General features: G+C 41.3%; 1 protein-coding gene across 3 annotated transcripts in view; it reads right to left on the reverse strand.

Annotated features, from left to right (window-relative positions):
• LOC139754126 (dipeptidase 1-like) overlaps positions 1-22500 on the reverse strand; it is a 206172-nt gene that overhangs the window by 121201 nt on the left and 62471 nt on the right. For 2 of the 3 annotated variants that reach the window (XM_071671241.1, XM_071671240.1), the window contains exon 3: positions 9352-9508. In XM_071671241.1, coding sequence (XP_071527342.1) covers positions 9352-9508 — 157 coding nt within the window. Of the gene's footprint in view, positions 1-5991; positions 6169-9351; positions 9509-22500 lie in introns of those variants that run through there. The other variant, XM_071671242.1, reaches the window with a different exon arrangement.

Consider the following 22500-nt stretch of genomic DNA (forward strand, 5'->3'; position numbering starts at 1 on the left):
ATTCACGAACCATCACCTGATCATGCTATCCAGACATCTCCCTATCACTCCTAGCCATACTGCTGGTTCTTCTATGATTTCCCTTGGGCTATAAACCCACATCGGTAATCTCTTCGACTTTATTATTATCCAACGTCATTGCTGGAGGATCACTTTCCTCCCCCACCTCTACACCCACCCTACGCCCATGGTGTATACAGAATATGTATAAATACAGTATACAATATTCTCAACCTTCACTGCTGCTTTTATTGGTTACCAACCCCTGTATTCTGTTTTCGCTCGTTGGCTTTTATGTACATGTGCATATGTACGCACTTGTGTGTTTTGTGTGTATTTTATCTGTTTTATCTATTGGGTTCACTTGGGGGGGTATGGACTTTACACACGTTGGGCCACACCCTTGTATTTCTATGCCTCTGGGATTTTGAGTTTTCTGTCATGTTATTCGCATTTATTCCCTCAGTTTGTTTCACAATACCACAACTCCAGTTTCCCATCCTGTTTCCTCCTTATCAAAGAAGGGTTTTTAAGACTTTATATTCTCCTTCTCTTTTTGTTCCATATCTTGCTCTGGGTTGCCTTTTTTTTTTTTACTTGAAACAAATCCACATTCACTGTGTAATCCATTTCAAGCACTAGTGGATAATTCTGTCTTTTTTTTTTCCAGTGGAGTCCAGTGGAGGACCTTCGTGAATATTTTCAGTTTCAAGGCCACTGTGCTCGAGTACCAAATCCATCGTTGATGTTGGCATCCCCACCGCTAACCTTAGCGACATCTGATATATAAATGGCACCTGTGAACTTGAATTCCCACGCGTTTTCGTCCCCCCTCCAAGGTTACGAATATCTCCCACTACTGTACGTGATTACCTCCGCTTCCCTGCACTAATCTGATCGTCGTTTTCTCTCAAGAACTGTTCTGCTTCTTCTGGTCCTCTTTGCGGTGCATCATCATGATGAAGAGTTATCAGGAAAATTTATATCAATTACTGGTCTTTCCCAGAGCGCACAGGGCTGGAGTTTCCCCCTGTTTATCAATACCTTTCGGAATTTCACGGCTTTGCTCTCTCTCTCTCTCTCTCTCTCTCTCTCTCTCTCTCTCTCTCTCTCTCTCTCTCTCTCTCTCTCTCTCTCTCTCTCTATCTATCTATCTATCTATCTATCTATCTTTCTCTCTCGTGCCTCTCCTCGCTGCAAATCCCACCGGGGGGGAAAATCACATGTAACATCCTTGTTCAGGTCAGTCTCAAGTGTACCTCTGGTGTTTGGCTTTCTCTCAAATGCCTCAATCCTTAGGCGTAGATGTGTGTGTGTGTGTGTGTGTGTGTGTGTGTGTGTGTGTGTATACACGTGTGAATCACTTACTTGTACTTTTACTGGGAGGGAGTTTTGTACTCGTGGGATGTGGGGTAGGGGGGTGCTGGTTTCATCTCTTTATCATTCTCTTCTGTTGTGCAACTCTTTAACATCCTGATATGTCATTCAAGTTTACAGCGTCGTCATTTAGTTCATTCTAATCATCCACCACTATTTTACTATCAAGGTTCTTCTTTTCGTCTTTTCAGACACGTTTCTCCTGCTTAATTTTATGTTATGGCCTCTGGTCGTCCTCTCCTTGCAACTTTCGAAGAAGTAAGTGGTCACTGTTGAAATCATCAAAAAAATGTTTGAAAACTTCAAACATTACGATCAGGTTACCCTTACTATTTATTTTCTCATTCATGGTAGACAAATAAAAGGCTGCAGACCATTCATTGTAACTCACCTTTCTTAATTATGGTACTAGATTCGATGCCCTCCTCTGGACTTTCTCTAATTAGCTCTTTGTGTTTCTCTAAGAGCAGTGATCAAACATGAGAAGCATGTTTTAGTTTAGACCAAACGTAGGATGTGAACAGCTTCCCCCCAAAAAAAATCTCTTTGTCTGTGTACTTGAATGCTGTTCTAATATGTGTGTGTCTGTGCAAGTGTGTGTGTGTGTGTGTGTGTGTGTGTGTGTGTGTGTGTGTGCGCATGCTTACGTGTTTGTACATATGCTTGTTTATGACTTTTCTTGTAAGCGGTATTTTTAGAATTTTCCAGGTTGGAAAACCTTTTAAACTCTTCGGCAGCAACCATTGCTACTGGAATTCCTCATTTCACCTTCGCGAACTCACTCTCGCCTTTTTGCTCCCATTCGGCTCGAAGGGATATATCCGGATCAAAACTTTTTTTTTCCCTCCGTCAGCAGGAATTACCTGAAGGCTCCTAGAGGGGTTCTATGTACGTCCCTCGCTGGCTCACCTATCAAAGAACACGGTAGAGAAGTAATGTACTTAAGATCTCATCGAGAGTAAACTGGCTTATAAGGGGACGTGACCAACTAACTTTGAGATTGCGAAGAACACACATATCATAATGTGCCTTAAGTGTCTCTCTCTCTCTCTCTCTCTCTCTCTCTCTCTCTCTCTCTCTCTCTCTCTGTATATATATATATATATATATATATATATATATATATATATATATATATATATATATATATATATATATCCTTACGTATAGACTCGATATATATCCTTACGTACAGACTCGAAAACTCGTCCAAGTTGAAAATGTTTTCTGAAACGTCTTTAGTTGCGTCAGTCCCGCGTGTGTGTTGATGCTAAACACCTTCCCTCTTTATTCACTGGTCCAGCAGCGTCGTCTGCCTGCCTGCCTTGCCCGCCTGGCAGAGGGGGGCTATTTAAGCGGAACAAATTTCCCCGGGTGCACTCCAGAGGCTTCCATGCACGCCTAAGCGAGAAATATTTTACTTGTGATTTACGAGTCGTATATATTTATGGGACGAAGGATCCAACCTGCAGGATTTTCCAACCACGATCCCAGTCTGAGAGGTACTTAGGTCGGTAAGAATGATTAAGCTACGGCCATACTCGAGTAGGAGAATATTAAAGAGAAACCAATTCATACACCCATACAGGTCGATCCGTAAACACGGCTATAATTCTGCCCTCAAACACAAGGAGGAAAAACGGATGGGTGTATACAGACAGCCAGCTTAGAGGAGAGGGTGTTATGTCATACCCCAAGGGGTAGAAGAGTCATATTTTTCAAAGGGGTTTAAATACGATATTTTTCTTTACTACAATCCATAGCTACAAACTTTACGATGCGATATTCATCTTTCACCAAGCGACAGCTCTCCGGAAACCTTTCTCCCCTTGATTATATAACAACATCTCGCAATTGTAGGTGAATGAGTTCTTCGGGTAATGAAGGTATTCTTACTTCACACACAAAACTATTAATTGGAAGCGATCTCCCCCGCGCGTCCAGCCCTTCCACTTTAAACGTTGCCGTTATTACTATCAACGTTTTTTTTTTTTTTTTTGATAAGCAGTCCTCGTCTTTTGCGTCGTTGTAATCCATTTTCCCCAATGGCCATAAATGGCCACCCCAGGATTCCCCCCCCCCCCCATTTAAAGGGATTTATCCGAATGAAACGCAATTCCTGTATTGTTTAGCCCGGTAATATTATATAGCCGTGAGGGCTAGTTTTGGCATGTGTGTGTGTGTGTGTGTGTGTGCGCGCTCAACAACTAACAGATCACAACTCTCCATCGCACTAAACACACAGTCGGCTGCAGTCATCCGAAAACCATCACATTAGTTTAGATATTTTTGCCTCCCATCGTTACAGTCGTGTGAAAAACGGGAACCCAACCCCATGGCCGCTCGTAAGGCCTGACGGGAATATATATATATATATATATATATATATATATATATATATATATATATATATATATATATATATATATATATATAAATATATATATATTATTCCTAGGGATAGGGGACAAAGAATACTTCCCACGTATTCCGTGCGTGTCGTAGAAGGCGACTAAAAGGGGAGGGAGCGGGGGGCTGGAAATCCTCCCCTCTCATTATTTCTAATTTTCCAAAAGAAGGAACAGAGAAGGGGGCCAGGTGAGGATATTTCCTCAAAGGCCCAGTTCTCTGTTCTTAACGCTACCTCACTAACGCGGGAAATGGCGAATAGTTTGAAAGATATATGTATATATATATATGACCTGAATACGTTTCTATTTCCTGGTTGATTCTCATCTCCATCCTGACGGCGGGCACCTCGCCACCCTGCTTATGTATGTAAATGTTAAATTGTCGCGGAAATGATTGCCACGCCCCCTGCACCACCTCAGGAAGGCCTTCTCATTCCTGGTCCAATTCTCTCCACGTTCCTTTCAAAGGAATGAAAAAGAAAAATAAAGAATACACTTCGTTTGTTTGAGCCTCTTAGATTCTATCACTCAAACAGTTTATTACATAAAGTAACTGAGAAGAAGAAAAATAAAGAATACACTTCGTTTGTTTGAGCCTCTTAGATTCTATCACTCAAACAGTTTATTACATAAAGTAACTGAGAAGAAGAAAAATAAAGAGTACAATTCGTTTGTTTGAGCCTCTTAGATTCTATCACTCAAACCGTTTATTACATAAAGTAACTGAGAAGTATCCTTTTCTTCTATAGCCATTGTGTTGTAACTCAGGGCGATAACTGTTGTGATATATACAAGCGCATGTCATCCCAGTAGTTGTACCCAGCCACTGTACTGAATGGAGCCTTGAGTATACGACTTTACGGCCCTCGAGCACAAGACGGTACGACCCTGTGGGATATAAGGGCCAGGTCTTTTGATGTGACTTCAAGCAGTCATGCTCAAAGGTTACCGTGTCGTACTTAAGGATGATCATGCTCACATGCACAGGGGGGTCTAAGCAAGGGAGCCAAGGTCATGCAACGAAGCCCACCAGGTTAGCTTCCTACTAGTAGATACAAAACAACCTTCGACCTACTTCTCATTTACATATGCATCTAGTCTGGCTATAAACTCTTTGAATTTCCTTTTGTGTTATCAAAACCTTTTTTCAAGGTTTTCTCGGAATATATATATATATATATATATATATATATATATATATATATATATATATATATATATATATATGATATACATAATATATATATATATATATATATATATATATATATATATATATATATATATATATATATATATATATATATATATATATTGTGTGTATGCGCGCGTTCCATTTTCTCAGGCAACCGTGTTTTTCATTCTTCCGCCGTGTTCCCCCATCTCTCTGTGATTGCCATTTTTGCATCTGGCCGTCGCAAGGTATGAAGCCTTCATGACTGTATATTACTTCATTCACGCAGTTTGCACGGCTTTTCTTACTTGCTAGTCCCTCATGAGGTATATTCGTCTCTTGCCACTTTGGTAGGTGTCTGCACCTGTCTTAGGGGACAACAAACGCATTTGCGTTTGTTGATCACGTAGCCCATAACTATAATGTTGCTCGTATATGTGTGTGTGTGTGTGTGTGTGTGTGTGTGTGTGTGTGTGTGTGTGTGTGTGTGTCCTCCTAGAGAGATAATTTTACGGGGATGTTATACTTACTAAGTATAACATTATAAATCATACACCCTTTTCTCTTATTACATTTTCATGTTCTCATATTTCATTGGGTAACTACACTTTCTTATTATTCGTACTGTGTTCACGTCCTTTACAACTGCTTCGTGAGTTTCAGATTCGCTTCGGTGACTGATCTCCTCATTATATCTGTCGACGAGGTTATGTTTCATTAGTTGGCGAACATTTGAAGCATCCATTGTATAATTATTTTTACAATAACACTTTTTATGATCTTTTTCATTCTATAGTCTCTAATCCTTGTAATTCTCATGTTCGATGACAGAAGGCTCTTTGACCAAGCGAAGACCTATACTCGAAGACTTACGCTGGGGTTGTCATCGTATGTATGGCTCAAGCTAGGATAAAAATGAAGGGAAAGAGAAGTGGTATACTTGATGACAGAAACCTGGGGTGTTCTGAGTCTGTCCAATAGTGAGTTGGTTATCTCCCAAGTTGTGTACGAATATCCTCTGTGTCATACCTCACCTATCTCTCGAGGTCCTATGCTCATGCCTCGTCCCCTCAGGCCGTTTCCCATGGCGATCATGCCCTCAGTCCCCTTGGCTGACGAATGTCCTCCTGCAGGACGAGACTCTTCCTTCTTTGCCTCCTGCCGGTGTCACCCTCCGCACGTGAAGTACGTCATTCCTTCCCCAGGCTGTGAAATATGAGTACCTTTTTAATGCTACTCGCAGCCAATAAATCCATCGGTCCTCCGAAGTTCACAAGATGAGAAGCTGCATAATACATGTGCAATTTCTTAAGTAACGTGAATGGCATCGCCAGACCTGACGTTTTGGATGTGGCGAAAAGAAAACGAAGGTATTTTAATGCGGGCTTCCAGGCAACGTCAGAGAAATTCTAGTTTTATACTGTTGGTTTTGAAAATTCTCCTCGTCGAGTGATTTGCCAAATGCAGTCCCCGCACTTTAGATATTAATGTGTCAACAATATGACCAGGACTAAATTGGACAGCTCGTCACGAAATGAGCCATTTTCTGACATTTCTGTGAGCGATACATTACAGTGAAACTGTGCGTATTCCTTTATACATTACTGCCCTTCTTTCGCGAGTCTTCAGTCACACCTTTAGTACAGTCTTCTGAGTGTACAGTACAGAGAACGGGTCGTCGAAAGACAGGGGCCTGTATCAGGCATGGGGCCCTGATTGTTAGCATCGTCTTTCTGAATATATTTTTCGTATCGAATTTATGGAATTATTATCTGGTGATTGATGAACATACAGATCGAACCTCCCTTTTGAATTACACTGGCAGTTTTCTGTACAGGCTATCAGATTCCATTCCATTCTACCTGGAACCGATCCCACTGCACTAGCACCCCATCCCACTATACCAATACCCGATCCTACAGTACCAAGAACCCATCCCACAGTACCATGGACCCATCCCACTGTACCAGGAACCCATCCTGTTGTGCCAAGGGCCCCTCCCATTGTACCAAAGACACATTCCACTGAGGAACTTAATGTAGCCAATTTCACTCCTGTCTCTTATACCAGTGGTTAAGAAACTGCCGAGGAGGCAACAGCAATTTTGTCATCACGAAATTTGTGATCGTGGTGTGTGTGTGTGTGTGTGTGTGTGTGCGCGCGCGCGCGCGTGCGTATCTATCGGAAAAGATATATTTTTTCTTTTTCCGTATAAAGATATCAGTTTTCTGGACGGATCACGAAGAATAATTGGACCTTCCGTGAAATAGCTTATATTTTCCATTTTATATTTTCAGCGACGGGCCGTGCTATACTCTGTATATATGTCTATATTTCTGCCAGAGGGAATGGCACTCTCTATATAAATCCTGAGCATCAACGACATATACATTCTTTTTCGCGCGTGTCTTTTTCTTTTTTTTTTCTTTTTCTGATCTTTGTAAATATTGATGATGATAAGAATTTGGGTTTTCTATATTCGTCGACAGAACAGCAGATGCTGTTGTTCTAAACACTAAAGTTGAACGTATAAAATGATTTCCTCCTTCTTTCCCCATGATGCCTTACTGTCACTCTACCCAACACCCCATCGCCGCTGGGAGGCGACCTTCTCTCCCAGAGAGCAGAGGATGAATGAGGGATCATATAACTTCCAAGTCAGTCTTCGAGTACAGTCGCCACGAACAAAGGAATGACTAATGAACTCTCCTGTAGTTCAGATGTGGTTACAACTGTGTTGTCTTGTCCTCTAGTATCATTGTACCAGTAACCCCTCCCACTGTACCACTAACCCACATCCTACTGTACCAGTAACACCTCCCACTGTGCCAGTAACCCACATCCCACTGTACCAGTAACCTCTCACACTGGACCAAAGACACATTCCACTGAACAGTCCCTTGAAAAAAAAAAAAAATCCCACAACAGTGTAAGAAAATGTTGGAAAACCATTTGAACAATGAACAGTATACAGTGCGCAATGAATTACACAAACAACGGTGATAAATAACGCGCGCTTGTTAGCTCTTATATAATAAAGAAAAAAAATAATGGATATAGCAGGTTAGTTACAGTCTCGTCCACACTGGCGTAACTAAATATTAGATAAAATAGAAGCAAGAAGAGATGGATAAATACAGAAAATACTTCGCCTTTGGTGAAATGGAAATAGAAGACAGTTGGCTGCTTGCATATATATATATATATATATATATATATATATATATATATATATATATATATATATATATATATATATATTCTTATACTTTGTCCCATTTTAACATCACCTCGCATGACTGACGTACACAAAATATTCAAATATCGCTGGTCATAAATCCCGGTTGAGCGGCCACACATAGCCCTCGGAATTCTCAATATTGTCAAACGCTCACAACGGCGTCCAATTAATTATAATCCGCAGGCTCTGTCGGCCCCAAATAATGCAGTGCAATATTCCACTCCTCTGGAAGTTTGTAGAAATTTGATTTGTGTGCGGAGAGTAAATCCAGATCCCTCCGACATTTAGAGATGGGGGGGGTAAAAAATAGTAAAAGAATTTAAAATTGCGTTTCTGTAAGTCATGCCATGACAAGAACACGCTCTGCTATCCCATGAAGACATTTTATTTCTATCTGTAGTTAATTACTCCCTGTGTGTTAATCAGCCCTGCAGTTAAAAGGTTGTATCACTTAACGACAGACACGATGTTGATGGTTACGCCAGCCTAATGAGTCATAGCAACCGAATCACTGGTTCGGAACTTCCGAATCACTGGTTCGTAACTTCCGACTCACTGGGTTCGTAAATTCCGAATCATTCGGTTCGTAACACCCAATTTAATGCGACATATAACATCCGACTCATCGAATTGTACCATCCGACTCGTTGGGTCGTAACGTGACTGGGTCGGAACACTCATCTTAAGACGTAACGTCAGATTCGTTCGCGTTCCATCGCACTTGGATCTCTCAGGCACAGCACCGAAGACGTCATATCAGGAGGTTCTTGGTATATTGTCATGTGTGGGCAGCCCCTGAGGGACAGTGGCTCTCTGGCGTTGGTCCTTTTCTCTCTCCCTTCCCTTCCTCCGCCAAAATATTGCGCCAGTAGTATTTTATGAGGCAAAACTGATGACACCATCCACATGGGGATGTGTCTAGCGTACACGCATATAAAATATATTTTTACGTAATCTCAATCCCATGTGTGTAAATATATATATATATATATATATATATATATATATATATATATATATATATATATATATATAGCATACGCCAGTTTGGGAGTATGGAAGTGTAATATCACCCTTCTGTCCTACACACATATACCACCTTATATACCCCCACCCCATACGCTACTTGCCACCACCACTGTACTCACTTGCGCGGCCACCTGCCCCTTCTTAAGCCTTGGGAGGTCAGTCTGGGAGATGGGCGAGTTCATCCAGGGCTTCTCCTGGGTCAGGTCACTGGAGAGGTTGAAGGTGTGAAGCTTGTTCTGCAAAAACACGCGGACATTCCACGCCAGGTCATTATGCCTGCAGGAGAGAAGGAAGGCATAACATGAAATATGAGAGCCTCAATGGATGAAGTATGAGAGCCTCAGTGGTATATGAGTGTGAGGGAGGGGCAGTCAACTCGTGTTGGTAGTTGGGCACATGAATTAAGAATCATGAATGATATTTAGGTAGGAACGTGAGGGTAGGATAGGAATCATTAGGATTACAAGTGATTTAGAGGGATTGGGACTTGAGGAGGGATGTGAGTGAGTTGGGTAGGGAATATTACTGGGTCACATAGGAGCATCAGACAGGCAGAAATGAATTTGGTTAAACCATATAGGAACATGAGTAAGGCAGGTAGGAACATGAGCGAATCATAAAAGGAATAAGGGAGACAAAATGACAGTGAATCAAGAAGGAATTAATGAGTTAGTCAGGTAAGAATATGAGTTAGTCAATAAGGAACATGAATTAAGTAAGAGAATGTACCAGGTATGAAATATGAGTCGTGCAAGAACATAAATTAGGTAGAAATACGACTTAGCTGAGAAAGTGACCCACAGGAAAATGACTTTATAGAATAAGAAAGTGAGTTACGTAGATAGGAGAATTAGGTGATCACGAATACATTAATGTTTGAGCAGATACGCTCGCCGGTGATCATAGACAGGCCACATTAATATACACATATATATATATATATATATATATATATATATATATATATATATATATATATATATATATACACACACCTATGTATATATATATATATATATATATATATATATATATATATATATATATGTAGATAAACAAATAAAGATGATAAATGAATGGATGGCATTAGACAGATAGAAAGACAATCAAAGAAACAGATCATCGAGAATAGAGACAGAAGGCGAAAAAGAAACAGAAATAACATGAGATTAAAAAGAAAAAGAAGAAAATCCTTTCCATCAGGAGACTGCCATAAAATAAATTTGACACTCCCACCAAGACAGATTAATCCACATCCCCTGTATTAATCATTCACCGGCTTTCTCATGAATGCATAACCACATCTTCGACCACCTCTCACTTTCCTGACATCTTATAGACTATAATGGTCGCTGACCGACACCCAGGTCGTCTTGGGAGTGGACGAGGATTCGTGTTCTATGCAGAATATGCATTAACAGTTCATGAATAATTTTGCAGCAGACCGTTCCAATACCTCGTCACCACTCTCGCTACACTCCCAGCCTCCCGACCCTCAAAGGCTACCTGTTTCCCCATGCTCCTTGACGTATATCATCCTCTCAAGAAAACTCGATCTTCCTTTTCTCCTCTCTCTCTTCAACCTTTGAAGTTTCATTTTGTTTCCATGTAACTGTTTTCGTCTGTCTTTCCTTTCCCCGCCGTGATTATTAGACCACGTTTGCACACTGGAGCTCTTCTGAGTGTATCCCCAAGTGGATGATATCACATTGCTTAATATTTTTCACATCGACCTTTTCTCCCACCACTCAGAAGACCCCTCACCGTCACCTTTTGCACGCTGCGTCTCTACGGCGGCATTTCTGTGACGCCCATCTGGCTCTCCCTGGCGGTTCTTTACGCTGGCTCTCAACATATGGCTCTTCATTAATTTCCAAGCACACACACACACACACACACACACACACACACACACACACACACACACTTCGAGGCTTTTCGTCCCACCGATTCGGTCATCTGTCCTAACAAACTTCACTGAGACCCATGACTGCTACATCATCTTCCTGAAATGTGTGAAACGTCGAGACTCTTTTGCTGCAGCTGTTAAGGCCTTATAAACCTGCACGATCACTCACCCGAATGAGCTGTTCACTGTGTGGGAAAAGATTTATTTTTTGTATCTCCCGCTTCAAGGTATACATTGTGAGGGGGTCTCGATTCTGCTCAATCGCGAGTAGACACAAAGTCGCATTGTTCTATTGTTGCTCATGTCCCTGAGGCACGAACCGCACGACGGGGACGTCCTACTGTACTTAAGCAGTGCCTCAGAAATGGTCTAGTGGCACTTCACGACCCACTTGACACACCCGTGTCGTTACCTCCCTCCTGTGAGTTCGGTCACCTACGTGGATGGACACGAGAAGGAACCAACCTTAAGCACGTAGCTTTGGACACGTTCGCACACAAACCTGAGCAGGATATCTATATGGTTTGGCCTTACTTTGCCCTCTTCACATCGTCTCATTATGAATGAGACGAAAATCTCTTCTAATCTTCCAACGATCAGGTCAAAAAACTGTCGGAAGGAAGAGGCTCTCCTGTTTATGCTAAGCTTTAAGCACATCAGGCATATACTGTTTTGTCCCAGTAAGTGTCAATCTTAAAAATGAGACCCACTTAGAGAACCACTGTCGAATATTAGACAGGGAAAAGGGAATAGGAGGGTGGTATCCGCGCTCACTTGGTCTTCGCCTAGGCTCTTTCGCGAGTCTTCAGTCACACCTTTAGTACGTCCTTCTGAGTGTACAGTACAGAGAACGGGTCGTCGAAAAGACATGGGCCATGTATCAGGCATGGGGCCCTGATTGTTAGCATCGTCTTTCTGAATATATTTTTCGTATCGAATTTATGGAATTATTATCTGGTGATTGATGAACATACAGATCGAACCTCCCTTTTGAATTACACTGGCAGTTTTCTGTACAGGCTATCAGATTCCATTCCATTCTACCTGAACTCAGATCCCACAGCAATAGCACCCATCCCACTGTACCAATACCCCATCCTACAGTACCAAGAACCCATCCCACAGTACCATGGACCCATCCCACTGTACCAGGAACCTATCCTGTTGTGCCAAGGGCCCCTCCCATTGTACCAAAGACACATTCCACTGAGGAACATAATGTAGCCAATTTCACTCCTTCTGTCTCTTATACCAGTGGTTAAGAAACTGCCGAGGAGGCAACAGCAATTTTGTCATCACGAAATTTGTGATCGTGGTGTGTGTGTGTGTGTGTGTGTGTGTGTGTGTGTGTGCGCGCGCGCGCGCGCGCGTGCGTATCTATCGGAAAAGATATATTTTTTCTTTTTCCGTATAAAGATATCATTTCTGGACGGATCACGAAGAATAATTGGACCTTCCGTGAAATAGCTTATATTTTCCATTTTATATTTTCAGCGACGGGCCGTGCTATACTCTGTATATATGTCTATATTTCTGCCAGAGGGAATGGCACTCTCTATATAAATCCTGAGCATCAACGATATATACATTCTTTTTCGCGCGTGTCTTTTTCTTTTTTTTTCATTTTCTGATCTTTGTAAATATTGATGATGATAAGAATTTGGGTTTTCTATATTCGTCGACAGAACAGCAGATGCTGTGTTCGAAACACTAAATTGAACGTATAAAATGATTTCCTCCTTCTTTCCCCATGATGCCTTACTGTCACTCTACCCAACACCCCATCGCCGCTGGGAGGCGACCTTCTCTCCCAGAGAGCAGAGGATGAATGAGGGATCATATAACTTCCAAGTCAGTCTTCGAGTACAGTCGCCACGAACAAAGGAATGACTAATGAACTCTCCTGTAGTTCAGATGTGGTTACAACTGTGTTGTCTTGTCCTCTAGTATTATTGTACCAGTAACCCCTCCCACCCCACTGTACCACTAACCCACATCCTACTGTACCAGTAACACCTCCCACTGTACCACTAACCCACATCCTACTGTACCAGTTACCTCTCACACTGGACCAAAGACACATTCCACTGAACAGTCCCTTGAAAAAAAAAAAAAAATCCCACAACAGTGTAAGAAAATGTTGGAAAACCATTTGAACAATGAACAGTATACAGTGCGCAATGAATTACACAAACAACGGTGATAAATAACGCGCGCTTGTTAGCTCTTATATAATAAAGAAAAAAAATAATGGATACAGCAGGTTAGTTACAGTCTCGTCCACACTGGCGTAACTAAATATTAGATGAAATAGAATCAAGAAGAGATGGATAAATACAGAAAATACTTCGCCTTTGGTGAAATGGAAATAGAAGACAGTTGGCTGCTTGCATATATATATATATATATATATATATATATATATATATAGTTTTTATCGAGGATGTAAGGCATGTGTACGTGTAGGAAGAGAGGAAAGTGATTGGTTCTCAGTGCATAGTAGGTTTGCGGCAGGGGTGTGTGATGTCTCCATGGTTGTTTAATTTTTTTATGGATGGGGTTGTTAGGGAGGTAAATGCAAGAGTCTTGGAAAGAGGGGCAAGTATGAAGTCTGTTGGGGATAAGAGAGCTTGGGAAGTGAGTCAGTTGTTGTTCGCTGATGATACAGCGCTGGTGGCGGATTCATGTGAGAAACTGCAGAAGCTGGTGACGGAGTTTGGTAAAGTGTGTGGAAGAAGAAAGTTAAGAGTAAATGTGAATAAGAGCAAGGTTATTAGGTACAGTAGGGTTGAGGGTCAAGTCAATTGGGAGGTGAGTTTGAATGGAGAAAAACTGGAGGAAGTGAAGTGTTTTAGATATCTGGGAGTGGATCTGTCAGCGGATGGAACCATGGAAGCGGAAGTGGATCATAGGGTGGGGGAGGGGGCGAAAATTTTGGGAGCCTTGAAAAATGTGTGGAAGTCGAGAACATTATCCCGGAAAGCAAAAATGGGTATGTTTGAAGGAATAGTAGTTCCAACAATGTTGTATGGTTGCGAGGCGTGGGCTATGGATAGAGTTGTGCGCAGGAGGATGGATGTGCTGGAAATGAGATGTTTGAGGACAATGTGTGGTGTGAGGTGGTTTGATCGAGTAAGTAACGTAAGGGTAAGAGAGATGTGTGGAAATAAAAAGAGCGTGGTTGAGAGAGCAGAAGAGGGTGTTTTGAAATGGTTTGGGCACATGGAGAGAATGAGTGAGGAAAGATTGACCAAGAGGATATATGTGTCGGAGGTGGAGGGAACGAGGAGAAGAGGGAGACCAAATTGGAGGTGGAAAGATGGAGTGAAAAGGATTTTGTGTGATCGGGGCCTGAACATGCAGGAGGGTGAAAGGAGGGCAAGGAATAGAGTGAATTGGAGCGATGTGGTATACAGGGGTTGACGTGCTGTCGGTGGATTGAATCAAGGCATGTGAAGCGTCCGGGGTAAACCATGGAAAGCTGTGTAGGTATGTATATTTGCGTGTGTGGACGTGTGTATGTACATGTGTATGGGGGGGGTTGGGCCATTTCTTTCGTCTGTTTCCTTGCGCTACCTCGCAAACGCGGGAGACAGCGACAAAGTATAAAAAAAAAAAAAAAAAAAAAAAAAATATATATATATATATATATATATATATATATATATATTCTTATACTTTGTCCCATTTTAACATCACCTCGCATGACTGACGTACACAAAATATTCAAATATCGCTGGTCATAAATCCCGGTTGAGCGGCCACACATAGCCCTCGGAATTCTCAATATTGTCAAACGCTCACAACGGCGTCCAATTAATTATAATCCGCAGGCTCTGTCGGCCCCAAATAATGCAGTGCAATATTCCACTCCTCTGGAAGTTTGTAGAAATTTGATTTGTGTGCGGAGAGTAAATCCAGATCCCTCCGACATTTAGAGATGGGGGGGGGGAAAATAGTAAAAGAATTTAAAATTGCGTTTCTGTAAGTCATGCCATGACAAGAACACGCTCTGCTATCCCATGAAGACATTTTATTTCTATCTGTAGTTAATTACTCCCTGTGTGTTAATCAGCCCTGCAGTTAAAAGGTTGTATCACTTAACGACAGACACGATGTTGATGGTTACGCCAGCCTAATGAGTCATAGCAACCGAATCACTGGTTCGAAACTGCCGAATCACTGGTTCGTAACTTCCGACTCACTGGGTTCGTAAATTCCGAATCATTCGGTTCGTAACACCCAATTTAATGCGACATATAACATCCGACTCATCGAATTGTACCATCCGACTCGTTGGGTCGTAACGTGACTGGGTCGGAACACTCATCTTAAGATGTAACATCAGATTCGTTCGCGTTCCATCGCACTTGGATCTCTCAGGCACAGCACCGAAGACGTCATATCAGGAGGTTCTTGGTATATTGTCATGTGTGGGCAGCCCCTGAGGGACAGTGGCTCTCTGGCGTTGGTCCTTTTCTCTCTCCCTTCCCTTCCTCCGCCAAAATATTGCGCCAGTAGTATTTTATGAGGCAAAACTGATGACACCATCCACATGGGGATGTGTCTAGCGTACACGCATATAAAATATATTTTTACGTAATCTCAATCCCATGTGTGTAAATATATATATATATATATATATATATATATATATATATATATATATATATATATATATATATATATATATATCATACGCCAGTTTGGGAGTATGGAAGTGTAATATCACCCTTCTGTCCTACACACATATACCACCTTATATACCCCCACCCCATACGCTACTTGCCACCACCACTGTACTCACTTGCGCGGCCACCTGCCCCTTCTTAAGCCTTGGGAGGTCAGTCTGGGAGATGGGCGAGTTCATCCAGGGCTTCTCCTGGGTCAGGTCACTGGAGAGGTTGAAGGTGTGAAGCTTGTTCTGCAGGAACACGCGGACATTCCACGCCAGGTCATTATGCCTGCAGGAGAGAAGGAAGGCATAACATGAAATATGAGAGCCTCAATGGATGAAGTATGAGAGCCTCAGTGGTATATGAGTGTGAGGGAAGGGCAGTCAACTCGTGTTGGTAGTTGGGCACATGAATTAAGAATCATGAATGATATTTAGGTAGGAACGTGAGGGTAGGATAGGAATCATTAGGATTACAAGTGATTTAGAGGGATTGGGACTTGAGGAGGGATGTGAGTGAGTTGGGTAGGGAATATTACTGGGTCACATAGGAGCATCAGACAGGCAGAAATGAATTTGGTTAAACCATATAGGAACATGAGTAAGGCAGGTAGGAACATGAGCGAATCATAAAAGGAATAAGGGAGACAAAATGACAGTGAATCAAGAAGGAATTAATGAGTTAGTCAGGTAAGAATATGAGTTAGTCAATAAGGAACACGATTTAAGTAAGAGCATGTACCAGGTATGAAATATGAGTCGTGCAAGAACATAAATCAAATAGAAATACGACTTAGCTGAGAAAGTGACCCACAGGAAAATGACCTTATAGAATAAGAGAGTTACGTAGATAGGAGAATTAGGTGATCATGAATACATTAATGTTAGAACAGATACGCTCGGCGGTGATTATAGACAGACCACATTAATATATATATATATATATATATATATATATATATATATATATATATATATATATATATATATATATATATATACAGATAAACAAACAAAGATAGATGAATGGATGGCATTAGACAGATAGAAAGACAATCAAAGAAACAGATCATCGAGAATTGAGACAGAAGGCGAAAAAGAAACAGAAATAACATGACTTTAAAAAAGAAGAAAATCCATTACGTCAGGAGACTGCCATAAAGTAAATTTGACACTCCCACCAAGACAGATTAATCCACATCCCCTGTATTAATCATTCACCGGCTTTCTCATGAATGCATAACCACATCTTCGACCACCTCTCACTTTCCTGACATCTTATAGACTATAATGGTCGCTGACCGACACCCAGGTCGTCTTGGGAGTGGACGAGGATTCGTGTTCTATGCAGAATATGCATTAACAGTTCATGAATAATTTTGCAGCAGACCGTTCCAATACCTCGTCACCACTCTCGCTGTATACACTCCCAGCCTCCCGACCCTCAAAGGCTACCTGTTTCCCCATGCTCCTTGACGTATATCATCCTCTCAAGAAAACTCGATCTTCCTTTTCTCCTCTCTCTCTTCAACCTTTGAAGTTTCATTTTGTTTCCATGTAACTGTTTTCGTCTGTCTTTTCTTTCCCCGTCGTGATTATTAGACCACGTTTGCACACTGGAGCTCTTCTGAGTGTATCCCCAAGTGGATGATATCACATTGCTTAATATTTTTCACATCGACCTTTGCTCCCACCACTCAGAAGACCCCTCACCGTCACCTTTTGCACGCTGCGTCTCTACGGCGGCATTTCTGTGACGCCCATCTGGCTCTCCCTGGCGGTTCTTTACGCTGGCTCTCAACATATGGCTCTTCATTAATTTCCAAGCACACACACACACACACACACACACGAGGCTTTTCCTCCCACCGATTCGGTCATCTGTCCTAACAAACTTCACTGAGGCCCATGACTGCTACATCATCTTCCTGAAATGTGTGAAACGTCGAGACTCTTTTGCTGCAGCTGTTAAGGCCTCATAAACCTGCACGATCACTCACCCGAATGAGCTGTTCACTGTGTGGGAAAAGATTTATTTTTTGTATCTCCCGCTTCAAGGTATACATTGTGAGGGGGTCTCGATTCTGCTCAATCGCGAGTAGACACAAAGTCGCATTGTTCTATTGTTGCTCATGTCCCTGAGGCACGAACCGCACGACGGGGACGTCCTACTGTACTTAAGCAGTGCCTCAGAAATGGTCTAGTGGCACTTCACGACCCACTTGACACACCCGTGTCGTTACCTCCCTCCTGTGAGTTCGGTCACCTACGTGGATGGACACGAGAAGGAACCAACCTTAAGCACGTAGCTTTGGACACGTTCGCACACAAACCTGAGCAGGATATCTATATGGTTTGGCCTTACATTGCCCTCTTCACATCGTCTCATTATGAATGAGACGAAAATCTCTTCAAATCTTCCAACGATTAGGTCAAAAAAAAAAATGTCGGAAGGGAGAGGCTCTCCTGTTTATGTTAAGCTTCAAACACATCAGGCATACACTGTCTTGTCCCAGTAACTGTCAATCTTAAAAATGTGACCCACTTAGAGAACCACTGTCGAATATTCGACAGGGAAAGGGTAGCAGGAGGGTGGTATCCGCGCTCACTTGGTCTTCGCCTAGGCTCCTCCGCGAGTCTTCAGCACTGTTGCTGCAGATGTGCTTGCTCTAGTCCCTCCGTAAATCTCTCTAGTTCAGCTTTCAGATGCGTGCCCCAGCTCTAACTTCTCTTTCGGTGTCGAAAAATTGCTCGGGGTGGTCGTCCATAAAGCCGCTTGAAAATACATACGTATATATCATGTCTCCCGCAACTCTTTTCCCTTCCGTGTTGGTAGGATGAGGACTTTCCTCCGTTTGTCGAAACGAATCCCCCTCGATCCTGGTACCATTCTTGTCATATTTCGTTTGACCATATCCAGCAAGTCTATTTAGTTCTTAACTTGAGTAGATCATACTTTAATCAGAAAAGAACGTGCGTCTAGGAACTTGTGAAGGCAATTTTGGTGTTGACCAGTAGGACGTATTCAGCTTCCTTCACAATCCTCCTTATGTCCATTTCAGACGACAAGGTTCGGCGTGATATCCTATGTAGTACCTCTCACAGGACGTCTCATGTAACTTGATATCCCCGAGGTAGCGTCCCACGCTTCGTCTGTTTTGCATCTTTCGCCATCTTTATGAATTTACCTTTTTCCAGCATCAAATCTCATAAGCCATTTGTTCGAAGACTCTCCAGGTCCCTCTTCAGGTTTTCACAGTCTTTTGCTGCCACGTTCTTCTTTCATAACATCATCAACAAACATATTCAGGTATGAACTCACTTCATCAAGCAAATCCTCTCTACTTAGATAAAGGAAAGTCGTTGCCGTCCAGCACAGGCCTTCGGGCACCCAACTCACTGCTCTCGCCCAACTTGCGAGGGATCCCCTGACATACTTCCTTTGTTCTCTCTCAGTTAGGCGGCCGTTCATCCACTTCAGTAGGCTTCCTCCGACACAAGTCTATAGTGGGGGGACAATATCAAATGCCTTCGGGCGATCCAGGGAAATATACAGTCTACCCACCCCCTCCCTTTTCTCTGGGATGTTGCTGCCTCGTTCATGGAAATCTAGTCGATCCTTCGTGAAAGATTTGTTCCTTCGAAGCCCATGCTGTCCTCCACATCGATGTAATCAATCTTTTGCTTTCTGATTTTTATCTTTTGTAATACATTGCAGGTCATGCTCGGTAGAGATATTGGACTATATCATTCAGAACCACTTCTCTGTCCCCCTTTTTCCTTGGAATATTGGTACAAGGTTAGTTTTCTTCCATTCCGCTGGAACATATCTCTCGTTGAGGAGAATCTTAAACAATATTGTATTTGCCATGGCAAGCGAGTCTCCGCATACTGTATGAGCGCCAGTTATGAGAAGACACTGTCGGTACTACTACTTGGTTTCTGTTCCTCGTTTGTCTCATCACTTCCACAGGATTACCTTCGATATTCTCGGCGGTATCTTCCACTTCCCTGAGTGGTGAAAGTAATGGGGATTGTTAGTACATGTCTCTCCACGCCCTGGTCGTGGATTTGGCAGAATATGACACAGCGCTGCACTATATTCAGCTTATGGAATCCGGCCTTCAGGTCTGCTTCCCTAATGTAGGCTATTTAGGTCCTCGTCGTCCTCCTCTTTATGCTATTATCTTGGACTGGTGCTCTACCTGCACACGCATCCATTCTGACCACCTACTCCATCCCGAGTAATATTGGAGGAGGTCGCTTTTTCCAGGCGGAGATCCATTAGTTTTAAGTTACCAGGTTACTTTCCCTGAAGACTATATCCAGCTTTAGTGGTATGTCCACTCCTGTTTCCCTAGTGACTTCGGGAACATGTTCGCACAAAACAAGTTCTCCCGCAGGCATCCCTGGGAATTTTATATCCTGTGCTTTGTACTCTCCACAGGTATTCATTTTCCAGTGTATTTCTTTGTAGCTCAAGTCCCTTACCACCTCCCAGCATGGCTACCCCTCGCTACTTCCCTCCTCCCCGCGCGAATCGTCTTTTCAGTATTTTCGTCAGATAACTGGTCTTCGTGGAAATTTTACCAACTACTATATTTCTTAGAATTTGCTCCTTAAAAGGCCTTAAGGTTAGCCATGAATTCTTGGAATTTCTATTCACTGGCAGTGCTAGGCTTTGCCCCTCCCCTGACTTCTCTCTCTTTCCATGTGTTCCGACGTCCTTTTGACAGAATCACCTTCTATTTAATATGTTCCATGCACCAGTGATGTCCATCATCCTCTCCGCCAGCAGGTCTTTAGATTCAAGTTCCTCCTCATTCACCATTAAACCATAATGTACATGTGAACTCTAGCACAGACTTCCATTTTTTACTGCTCCCTCCTCCTATAGGATGGGATATATCTTTCTGTAACTCTTCTATGAATTTCTCCAATTCTTTCCCTTGTCTTCTCCACTCCTCTATACACCTTTATGAACATCTAACTACGGGCGAGTTGTGGTCCCGCCTTAGTGTTTCTTCACTACTTTCTCCTGTATGAAACAATGAAACCACTTTTTTGCGGACGCCCTGTCTCTTCTTTTCAGTATATCACTATCCTCTTTGTTGTTTTTTTTTTTTTTTCTTTTTTTTTTTTTTTAAAGGGTAATCAAACGAGTAGATTTTTAAAGGTATCAAACGAGTAGATTTTTAAAGGTATCAAACGAGTAGATTTTTAAAGGTATCAAACGAGTAGATTTTTAAAGGTATCAAACGAGTAGATTTTTAAAGGTATCAAACGAGTAGATTTTTAAAGGTATCAAACGAGTAGATTTTTAAAGGTATCAAACGAGTAGATTTTTAAAGGTATCAAACGAGTAGATTTTTAAAGGTATCAAACGAGTAGATTTTTAAAGGTATCAAACGAGTAGATTTTTAAAGGTATCAAACGAGTAGATTTTTAAAGGTATCAAACGAGTAGATTTTTAAAGGTATCAAACGAGTAGATTTTTAAAGGTATCAAACGAGTAGATTTTTAAAGGTATCAAACGAGTAGATTTTTAAAGGTATCAAACGAGTAGATTTTTAAAGGTATCAAACGAGTAGATTTTTAAAGGTATCAAACGAGTAGATTTTTAAAGGTATCAAACGAGTAGATTTTTAAAGGTATCAAACGAGTAGATTTTTAAAGGTATCAAACGAGTAGATTTTTAAAGGTATCAAACGAGTAGATTTTTAAAGGTATCAAACGAGTAGATTTTTAAAGGTATCAAACGAGTAGATTTTTAAAGGTATCAAACGAGTAGATTTTTAAAGGTATCAAACGAGTAGATTTTTAAAGGTATCAAACGAGTAGATTTTTAAAGGTATCAAACGAGTAGATTTTTAAAGGTATCAAACGAGTAGATTTTTAAAGGTATCAAACGAGTAGATTTTTAAAGGTATCAAACGAGTAGATTTTTAAAGGTATCAAACGAGTAGATTTTTAAAGGTATCAAACGAGTAGATTTTTAAAGGTATCAAACGAGTAGATTTTTAAAGGTATCAAACGAGTAGATTTTTAAAGGTATCAAACGAGTAGATTTTTAAAGGTATCAAACGAGTAGATTTTTAAAGGTATCAAACGAGTAGATTTTTAAAGGTATCAAACGAGTAGATTTTTAAAGGTATCAAACGAGTAGATTTTTAAAGGTATCAAACGAGTAGATTTTTAAAGGTATCAAACGAGTAGATTTTTAAAGGTATCAAACGAGTAGATTTTTAAAGGTATCAAACGAGTAGATTTTTAAAGGTATCAAACGAGTAGATTTTTAAAGGTATCAAACGAGTAGATTTTTAAAGGTATCAAACGAGTAGATTTTTAAAGGTATCAAACGAGTAGATTTTTAAAGGTATCAAACGAGTAGATTTTTAAAGGTATCAAACGAGTAGATTTTTAAAGGTATCAAACGAGTAGATTTTTAAAGGTATCAAACGAGTAGATTTTTAAAGGTATCAAACGAGTAGATTTTTAAAGGTATCAAACGAGTAGATTTTTAAAGGTATCAAACGAGTAGATTTTTAAAGGTATCAAACGAGTAGATTTTTAAAGGTATCAAACGAGTAGATTTTTAAAGGTATCAAACGAGTAGATTTTTAAAGGTATCAAACGAGTAGATTTTTAAAGGTATCAAACGAGTAGATTTTTAAAGGTATCAAA

Source organism: Panulirus ornatus, chromosome 16, assembly GCF_036320965.1.
Source record: "Panulirus ornatus isolate Po-2019 chromosome 16, ASM3632096v1, whole genome shotgun sequence".
NCBI classification, from domain to species: domain Eukaryota; kingdom Metazoa; phylum Arthropoda; class Malacostraca; order Decapoda; family Palinuridae; genus Panulirus; species Panulirus ornatus.